At 46.1% G+C, this 10493-nt stretch overlaps 1 protein-coding gene across 1 annotated transcript; it reads left to right on the forward strand.

Annotated features, from left to right (window-relative positions):
• Positions 1–1319: 1319 nt before the first annotated feature.
• On the forward strand, positions 1320–10243 carry LOC109739984 (uncharacterized). The gene is made up of 8 exons (XM_020299039.4): positions 1320–1868; positions 4968–8670; positions 8808–8883; positions 9061–9131; positions 9214–9279; positions 9368–9457; positions 9571–9747; positions 9895–10243. Exons 1-8 carry the CDS (start codon positions 1477–1479, stop codon positions 9928–9930), a joined length of 4611 nt encoding a protein of 1536 aa, XP_020154628.1. The 5' UTR covers positions 1320–1476; the 3' UTR covers positions 9931–10243.
• Positions 10244–10493: the final 250 nt, after the last annotated feature.

The following is a 10493-nucleotide window of genomic DNA, read 5'->3' on the forward strand; positions in this document are numbered from 1 at the left end:
CCATTACTCTTCTCAAAAAAAAATTTTCACACCATTACGAATACCACAGAAACTTATTTTGAACACGAGAGCAATATTTCATATATTTGTAACGTATGGCTTATATTTTGCTAACCAGATTCATCATCAAAGTTTGACCCCAAAAACAAAACAAAAGTGTGGCTGAGTGATTGATACTCGAGATGCAATACAACACAATTGAATCCACGGTTGACCACAAACATGCCTTCCTTCCAACCACTTATAGAAGTTAATCCATGCCCAAGTCGACAACATGTTTTATAGAAGTTGATTTATGGATAACAAAAACATCAAACAATTCACTATTAACACCTCATTTTCGCGAACCAACCTGTGGTTGGATGATTAGGTGGACAATGATATCCCAGCCCCACCAGGGTTCAAGTCCTGGTGCTAGCATTTATCTTGGATTTATTTCAGGATTTTCGGCGATGTGCGTTCAGTGGGAGGAGATGTTTCCGTCGACTACGAGGCGCCTACGGTGCTTCGTAAAATCTCAAGATGATATGCCGGCTTAGTCTCTCGGAGGTGCTCACAGGGGGTAGGGTGTACGTGTGTGCCTTCGTATATGCGCGTATATATGAGCGCTTGTGTCTGTACTGTGTTAAAAAAAACACCACATTGTCTCCTTTTTCTGTTGGAAAGGATTATACTGTATATTGGATCCACGTTGTTGCTCCTACAAGTGTTTCCAAAAAGCAAAATGAAACAAAGATAGTCTTCTTGTTTCCGAGGGCTATCCCTCGTTGGAGTATGCTGTCATACTGATATACCAGCATTTGGCACCATGTGTGCGGCTGCAGTGCCATCAGTTTTTTTGTTTCTGTCCTACATAAAGTTATCATGTGGCTTCCCCTGACGTTCTGCTGTCTGGCAGAGTAAAAACTTTTGCAATGAATTTGCATGTATCAACAAAAAAAGCGAGTGGCACCCAGTTGGAAAATGCAAAAAGGCCACGACGAGAAGCGTGTTACCCAGGCATCAAGATTCGTGCAAGTGATCGAACGGCCACCGAGACGATGCCAGGGAGCGTCCACCGCTGCCGGCGCCGCCGCGGACCGGGGGCGCATGCCGGATGCCGGTGGGAAACCGGGAGGCGGCTGGCCGGCACGACAAGACCACACCCGACGCGCTTCCGCCCGCTCCACCCATTAAATACTCGGCGACCCTTCTCCCCCTCTCCCCGGGCCCACCCAACCAGGGTCCGCCGGGCCCACGCGACAGCGACCCCGTCAACGCCGCGCTCTAGTGCCCGACGAAACGAGAAAAAGCGCCCCACCCCTCCCCACTCCCCCACCCCCTCTGTCCTGTCGCCCCAAACCCAAACCCCTACCTTTGCTCCGCTCCGTCCCCCTCCGGCCTCCCTCCTCCGCACCGCACCACCCACCGGCCTCCGGCGAGAGAGGGAGAGAAGGGGTGGTGCTGCCCCCCCTAGCGCGAGGGCGAACGGCGCCCATGGACGGGCCGCGGAGGGACCGGAGGCACCACCGGAAGGCGGCGCCGGCGGGGGCGGCCTCCTCCTACGGGGACGTCTTCGGCGGGCCGCCGCGCTTCGCCGCCGCGCCGTTCGGGGCCGCCGTGGTCGGGCCCCCGCTCGACTACGCCGAGGTGTTCGGGGGCGCCGCCGCCGCCTGCTCCATCCCCTACCTCGACCTGCCGCCCGTCGCCGCCGCCCCCTCCGGCGCCGCCTCCGCGGGGGACTACCGCGAGATCTTCGGCCGCTTCGGCTTCGCGGACTTCGCCGCGCCCTACGAGGACCTCTTCGGCGACGCGCCCGCTCCGGCGCCGGCGCCGGAGCAGCTGCACGAGGAGGAGATCGCCTCGTCCAGCGGCGGGAGCTCCTACAGGTTCGCTCGCTCGTCCGCTCGTGCCCCCTCTCCCCTCTCGTCCGCAGTCCTTTTTCTTGTTTCCTTTCCCCTGTGCTCGAATGGCGTCCGGGCGAGCGGCGCCTCCCGCCGCCGCCGCCGCCGCCTGAAATGTCCTCGCACCGGACGCGGGATTGGACGACGTAGGCCGCCACGATCTCCGATTTCCGATTACATCTTCTTTCCAGTCTCATGGTGCAAGGATTTCCCGACTCCTTTTTTTCCTTTTCTTCCGCTCGCCCCTTTCTAATCGTAAAGGCGGACATTTTTTAGGCTACACAGTACTGTTAGCTTTGCTCATTATTCCGGGCTTTAGAGGCTGGAGATGCCACTCATGGAGCATCAAGAATTCCCCAAAGTATTGTGGAATTCCTTGATTCCTGGCTAACATGGAATCTCTCTATGAGAAAGAAAGTGGTGAGTGGCGACTTTGCTGCTACCTGGTTTTCCACATTGGCCCTGAAATGGTGAGCTGTTTCAGACATGGTGGCAATTACAGACTGCCTTGATTGTCTAGGGGTATTCATGGTACGTTTTGGTGTGCATACATTATGGTGGAATTAAGATGCCTGCCTGTGTGTGTGTGTTGGTTGGATATCATCAAGTCCTGGCCATGTTAGGTAATGCTTTCCTAATCGAGGTCCTCGTGTGGTCTCGGGAATTTACTAGTGTTATTTCTGTCACATATGGATAAAATGGCTGAATTGTGAAGAAGAGTTTGGTGAGCTCAAAGGGAAATATTGTGTGCTTATTGAGGGTGACTTTGGTAGAACTGGAAGGATTCTTAGGGAGGAAGCGTGATAATCGGCATAGCCATTCAACAAGTGTATGCTTCAGACTAGTTCCAGCCTGACGTGTAGTCGTGGAACAATTGTATGCTTCAAGATGGAGTCTACACGCCGCTTTGTTGTGTAACAAGTATGTGCTTCAGATTGGTGTCAGCCTGCCGGCGTAGTTGTGGAACAAGTGTATGCTTTAGGTTGGTGTCAGCCTGCCGGGGTAGTTGTGGAACAAGTTTAGTTGGTGTCAGCTTGCCGCTTAGTCATTGAGTTCCACGACCATGTAGTCTCAGAGATGATGAAAGCTTGCATGGCCAGCAGACGAGGAACGTTGGACGTGCATGTAATTATATCCATATGCGAGGTTGTATGTGCTTCAATTGTCGGTTGTAGATGGCGTACCGGTAATAGGCTAGGCTTGCCTTTATTTGTCGTTTTAGACCGGTAATAGGCATGTCTTCATTAGTCGTCGCAGACTGGTAATAGGCGTTTCTTTATTTGCTCACTGCACTTCTCTTTACGATAGTTGTTTCCCAGTACATGTCGCGTTTTTGTTGGCTGAGGTCATAAGAGTGGGTCCCACCCTACCGTTTAGCGCCAAAAACCGGCATTCCCCTTGTGTTATTTTGCTCCTTGTGGGAGCTACTTGAGCGCAGCAATATAGCTGAAATCAGCCAGCTCAGTGTCATGCACCGCCAAAAACCCCAGCAGTAGGGTAATAGGCAATATCCTTATTTGTCGTATTAGACGAGTAATAGTCGTTTCTTTATTTGCTCACCGAACTTATCTTTATGACTGTTTCCCAGTACATGTTGCATTTTTGTTGGCTGAGGTCATAACAGTGGGTCCCACCATACCGTTTAGCTCCAAATAACGGCATTCACCTTGTATTATTTGCCAAAGGGATGTGTTTGCAGCCCGTGGGCACAAGTCTCCTACCACTTCCTGTGGAAGGAGCCGAGCTACTTGAGCTCAACAATATAGCTGAAATCAGCCAGGTCAGTGTCATATGCACCGCCAAAAACCCCAGTACACCACAAGTGGAATGCGTGGTTGATGTTTCACACTGCAAGAAGTGCTATTGATGAGTGTGCCTCGATCTTGCTCCGCAAGCTAGGCAAAAGAAGTTGGTGTTGCAACGAGCATTACAAGCTTCATTGCTAGTCCACTGCTGGTTGGAACACGACAAGCAGAACGACTACCCTATGAGATAGGAGATGGAGATCACGTTGATTTCCCTCTGCATTTGACAATTGGCCTAAAAAGTACCTTTTCATACATTTTCCTCTTTTTAGTTCATGCCAATGTCAACAGTTGGATGAGTTAACAGATGTATTATCCGGGAGTGAGAGGACTATGTAAAGGCGGTGGGCCACCTCTAACATCTCAACCAGCAGAAACAGATCACATGATAGGAAATACCAGGGGTTGATAAGTTGGGGTAGGACAGGGAAGCACTACTGTGTAACATTAATGTAGTCGGTTAAAGTAGTTGGTTATCTTGATGAGCTCTACGTACGAATCTGTGAACTATGTGCTGTAATGTTAATCTGGATATGATGCCGATGAAGCTAGTGAGTCACATTACTATGCTGTACTAGTTATATATATATCTGTGATATCTACCGTCTGTGATCAACCTATGCATTTTTTTTTCTTGTGCATCTATCTAGGAGAAAATAATCTGCAGTTCCTTGTTAATCGAACATAAATTTATGGTGAATCATGTCATCTGAATATTGAAACAGCAAGATTTGGGGGTTATACCAATTGTGTTAGTATAGACTGTCTATATGCCTGAGGTGGCATCTTAATATAAAATTTAGCATACATGCTGATATATGTTTCTACGAACATAACAGTACAAAAATTTAGACAACACCTTTTCAAACAAGCATGTATTCAGTACTATGGACACTTCAGAATCTGGCATGTATTGTTTGTCCATGGATGAGAGGCTTCTCAGTTCTCGCATGGCCTTGTGTTCAGAATTGCTTAGACATTCTTATAAGTATGCCTAGTGGTGCCAAACTATATTATGTAAAGGTAGATAGTTCCTCTGTGTATAACCAATTTTTTTGTTTTTCTACTTGTGCCAAGTTTCAGTTATTTTTAGAGTTTCTTTCTTTCATTCGTGGTATGTGATAAATGTCCTGTCCTTCTACATTTTTAAATGTACCTTTGCTAAAACAATTGGTGTACCATAATTTTATTGATGCTTGTTACTCTGGAACTTGAGTGAATAAAGTACACAAGTCATATTTATTGCTAAATTAACCATCACTGATTTCATTTTTAACAGATCATTGATAAACAATGAATCTAGGCTGGATGCTGAGCAATCTACACTTCATCAACACTTCAAAGAGCATGAGTCTTCTCCAATTCCCTCACTTCCGGATAGTCGGGAATTCGTCATGTCATATTACAAGACTACCCAAGCGAAACCGGATGATCTAGTTGAGATGACTACTTGCACAGTTCACCCTTCAGTCGATTATGTGGTTGGTTCTTCCAATTTTAAACCTGCCCCAGCAACTAACCATGTTTCAAAAATGGATAATGGTATAATGGCTAATGGAGACAGAGGGAAGAAATCTACATCAACCTCCGTGACTGCCAATGTGAGAAGTCCTGAGAGTGACTTCACTTTTGATCAAAAGCAGCACATACCAGAATGTCCACCTCTTTCCGAAAATGTTTCTGCGAAGGAAAGTAACCAGAAATCTGATAGTCATGCAACACCCAGTAACGGAAAACCTTTTGCAGATTATGCATTTATGAGGGTATCTACTCCTACTGTGCAAACACAACCAAAAGTACCATTACAACCTTTGGGACAGCAACCTAAAGTGCTCAACAAGAAAGAAAGTGCAGCAAAAGGAGACTTCCATTTTGCAAATCACAGTGGCACTCCAACTTCTGTTCACACCCCTGCAAGTACCAAGCTTGCTCGGGCCGAAAAAAGAGCTGATGCTGCTTTGTCTAATACCGAGGGCAATCCCAGTTCTGCTGCAGCCGCTATGAAGGAGGCAATGGAATATGCTGAGGCTAGGCTAAGAGCTGCAAAGGAACTGATGGAGAGAAAAGGTGACAGTTTTAAAATTAGGAAGAAGCCAAGTCATCATAGAAGCACAAGATCTGTAGAAATCAAGGCTCCTGTAGAAGTATATGCATTTGAAGAAAATCTGTCAGTGAAAAAGCCAGCAAATGAAAAAAACGACTCTGAGAATTTTGTGTTTGACAGGCACCAACAAGTTAGTGCAGTCGGATCAAATCATCACGATGATAGTGGAAAAATGGTACTGCCATTGAAGAAGCCTCAGCAGATGATGCGAACTCACACTATGCCCTGTCAAACCTCCAGTAATATAGAGAAATTAGGTAACTGGAGATCAGGTGATGAATATTTTGAGCTCACTGGAGATTATCAGAAATGCCAGAATGGTACAGTCAGAGGGAAGGAAGATAACTGGGAGAGATCAAAGCCTGTCACTGAACCCAGCGAGGGTCAAAAGGCTAAAACTAAAGTTACCACACAAGGCTCTGGCCTGGAAAGATACAAAAAACTGTGGGATGTTAGTGGTGCCAGCGATTTGGGAGTGAAAGAGGAAAATCAGAAAGAAGTCAGTACAGTTCCAATGGAGAAAGGGGAGGATACTACAATTCTGGAAACTTCTACAGACAATATGGCACATAAAGGTATTGATAACACTCAGTTGGAGGGGCTTCTGATTGTTGAAAATTCTGAAGGAAGTCATGATGATGGGAGTTTTGAGCTTCCTTGTATGAGTGAGATCACTCCCGAAGTAGACTTCATCAAGGACGTTCCTAATTCATTATCGGCTTCCTCTTCTGCTAACTATGCTACTGATCTAGGTAACAGTAGTATGAGTGAAGGTTCACTAACAGGAACATCAGAGGAGCCAAAAAATAGTGAAGGAGGACTAGAGGTAAGATATGATGATGAGATGCAATGCATTTCAGGGAATAGTAAAACATCACAAGAACCTCCAGAAGTTGCTAATGTTGGTAATTCCCAGGCAAGTCAAATTAAATCGTTGATTTTAGAGGAACTTGAAGGATCTTGTGTAACTCAAGCTTCTCCAAGGGTACAGAGTAAATCTGAGCTTGAAGCTGAAACTTATGGAAGGGAGAAGTTTAGTTTTGTAGGTGAATCTTACCTACATAATGAAAATGAGAAGATAAGTGAAGTACCCCGCGAATCGCTAATCTCCGAAGTAAAGAAAGCTGAAGGTGAGGTGGAACTTCGTCCACACGCACATTCTGAAGAGTCAGTTCCAGATGAGGATGTTGAATGTCCTGAAGAGAGTGACATTACTCAGCAAACCAATAATCCGGTAGTATCAACCATGCTGAACGTATTTGAGATAGCCAGCAAGTTCATCAAAGGAGACCTTGATCAAGAAATCCAGGGTTCATTAGGGCCCGTCGAAGTGAAAAATAGAACAGAAGAAGGGACTGATAGACTTGAGTCTGATGGTAAAGGGAAAGAAGCAGAAAAACCCCACTCAGAAAACAGTGGGAAGACAGATGTTGAAGTAGAGTCAGCTCATGATACTGATAGACTTGAGTCAGATTGTGAAAGTAAAGAAGCAGAAAACTCCACCTCAGAAAACAGTGTGAAGACAGACGCTGGAGAAGAATCAGCTCATGCTAACCAGGAGGAGCCAACAACATCTGCATCTGATACCAACAAAGGAGAAAGTGTTGTGGATGCACAGGGTAATATAACAGTTGATGAAATGGGCAGTGCAGTGAGTTCTGGAGATGAAGTTACCATCAACTGTGCTAATGATGGTCCCACCAGATTAGCAGTAAATACAACAGTTGATGAAATGGGCAGTGCAGCGAGTTCTGGAGATGAAGTTACTATCAAATCTGCTAATGATGGTCCCACCAGATTAACAGTAAATACAAAGGACGAGCCAACTTCCTGTCCAGAAATGAGTACTGGCTTGCAGCAATTACCTCAAAATGTGGAATCTGCCACTTCTCAGACATCTAATGCAAATGTTCCAATTGCTGACAAGACCAAGGAGGCGTGCAAAGAAGCAGAAAGAGAATTGGCTACAACATTTGAAGAGAATGGCAGTGTAAATAGAATGGAAGGGAAAGACTCTAGAGAAAGGAGATCAAAGGCAGAACCAAAGCATCAACATTGTCATCTGGAGAAGAGTGACAGTGCTACTTCTCAGACATCTTATGAAAATGTTCCTGGTGTTGACAAGACCAAAGAGGTGTGCAGAGAAGCAGAAAGAGAATTACCCACAGAAAGACATACAACGTTTCAAGAAGAGAAAAGCAGGGTAAATACAATGGAAGGAAAGGACTCTAGAGAAAGGATATCAAAGGCAGAACCAAAGCATCAACATTCTCATTTAGAGAAGAGTGACAGTGTACCAAAACCTGCAGAAAAGCCATCCCCAGTTTCTGCCGAGGTGTCAGGAAAAGAGACACCTAGGGTTCAGAGAACCAAAGAGAAGGGAGGTATAGCAGAAAAGGAAAGAGAGAAGAAGGACAAAGAGGCTTCTCGAAGACTGGAAGAGGCAAAAGAAAGGCAAAAGATATTGGAGAAAGAAAGAGAAAATGCCGAAGTCAGTGAAAGGAAAAAATTGGAAGAGGAGGAAAGGGAGAGGGAAAAGGAAAGGGTAAAGGATAAGCTTGCTGTTGAAAGAGCTACAAGAGAAGCCCAGGCTGTTGAAAGAGCTATAAGAGAAGCTCACGAGAGGTCTTTTAATGAAGCTCGTGAAAAGGCAGAAAAAATGGCGTTGGAAAGGATTGCAGCAGCACGGCAAAGGGCTTCTGCAGAGGCCAAGCTAAAAGAAGAGAGGGCAAATGCCGAAGCTCGGATAAAAGCAGAAAGGGCTGCAGTCGAGAGAGCAACTGCAGAAGCTCGGGAGAGGGCGATTAAGAAGGCCAAGGCCGAGAAGGCTGCTGCAGAGGCAAGAGAACGCAGAGAACAGATCAGATCCTCTTCCAAGGTAAGTGGTGTTTGTTGTATGGTATTTTGTCTGATATAGTGAAGGAGCTTCAAATATTACCATGTGATTATTTACTATTGTTTGTTATATTTATTCAAAATACTGACTAGATTCAAACCCTGGTTCTGGATGAGCAGGATGTTCGACAGGACAATCAGTTTCAGAGGGCAACTTCCAGTGGTTTCGTAAGAAACACAGATTCTAGTAGCAAAGGTACTTGTTATTTCCACATATTTTGTTGTAGTGCACACAACATTGTTTTTTCCACTAAGCAAAATGCAATTTATGTTCCTCGAACTAAAAATATGTTTTCCATGTATGAATTGGTGAGTCAACAACATTTCTACTTCCTCTTCTGATTTGTTGATCTATGGTATTTGTTGGCTGTAGTGGTTGATTCCGAGTCGGCTTTAAGGCATAAGGCAAGAATAGAGAGGCATCAACGCACAACTGAGCGTGTGGTATATATGCTTTCTTCTCTAGTTCTACTTCTGTATCCTTTTTGCAGTAGTTTTTGTGCTGACATGCATTGTCAATTTGCAGTCAAAAGCACTCGCGGAGAAGAACATGCGTGACCTGATGGCTCAAAGAGAACAGGCAGAGAAAAATGTAAGACATTTACGCATGGTCAGAAGAACAATCCTCTCACCGCATCCACATTTTTATTCATGCCCGGCATTTGTTCTTGATGTTTCAGAGGTTGGCCGATTTCCTGGACCCTGAGGTCAAGAGGTGGTCGAATGGAAAGGAAGGAAACCTGAGAGCCTTGTTGTCCACTCTGCAATATGTAAGCCGCCGTTTGTTTCGAGCATCACACGTCTGTAGATCAATTATTCAGATACGTATGATCAGATGCAAAGAAAAAATATCATTGTGCTTCTTCCTTTCCCCCCTTGACAGATCCTTGGAGCTGACAGTGGCTGGCAACCAGTGCCGCTTACCGATCTCATCACAGCCGCTGCCGTGAAGAAAGCCTACAGGAAGGCGACCCTCTGCGTCCATCCGGACAAGGTGCAGCAAAGGGGCGCGACGATCAGGCAGAAGTACATCTGTGAAAAGGTCTTCGATCTTCTAAAGGTCTGTGCTAAGCTACTTGGAACAACCATTTGCTGCTCCAGTCTGACTTTCTGCCCTCCCATACCATCTTTTCTGAAGTTCCATCAGATTCGTGCAAAGCATTCGAACACACTTCTTAACTAATAGGACCGTCATATCCTGTTGCAGGATGCTTGGAACAAGTTCACCTCGGAGGAGCGCTAGGGTGGGATGATGGATGGATGGATGGATGGATGGACAGAAGCCGGATTCATTTTGCTAGTTGCATAGCCATATTGTTGGTTCTTTCCATTGGATATTGCTGTAAATAGGCAGCTCGGTCTAGGTACCATTCTAGATGATGATAGAAGACTCGAAGGCGGTCTCGGTTGAAAGAGAGAGCTCCGTTGTTCTGGAAATGAATTGTGATGTTCCAGTCCAGACCTGGGTAGCAGTCTAGTCTAGTAGCAGGACATCTAATCTAATAGGCACCTTGACTGTGGTGGAGTTGAAGATTAAAAAGTTGAAAGATTACCTAGTTCTTGTCTCTGGTTGAGTTTGTGATGAAAAATGGGTCGCCTGTGCTGGTAGGTGGCAACCTCGTCGGTGGCGAAGGAGAAAGAACCCCTAAACCTACAGCAAACGCATTCCGAATGTGAGGCCCTGCCGCCCTGGCGACCTCCCTACTTGCCGATGGCAGATGCCATCAGGAGGAGAGGAGTCGCCAGAGAAGGGCACAGGAAGGAGAACGCCCCCTCCCTCTCTCTGTGCTTCAACTTTTCCGGAAT

Source organism: Aegilops tauschii, chromosome 1 (genome assembly GCF_002575655.3).
Source record: "Aegilops tauschii subsp. strangulata cultivar AL8/78 chromosome 1, Aet v6.0, whole genome shotgun sequence".
NCBI lineage: Eukaryota > Viridiplantae > Streptophyta > Magnoliopsida > Poales > Poaceae > Aegilops > Aegilops tauschii.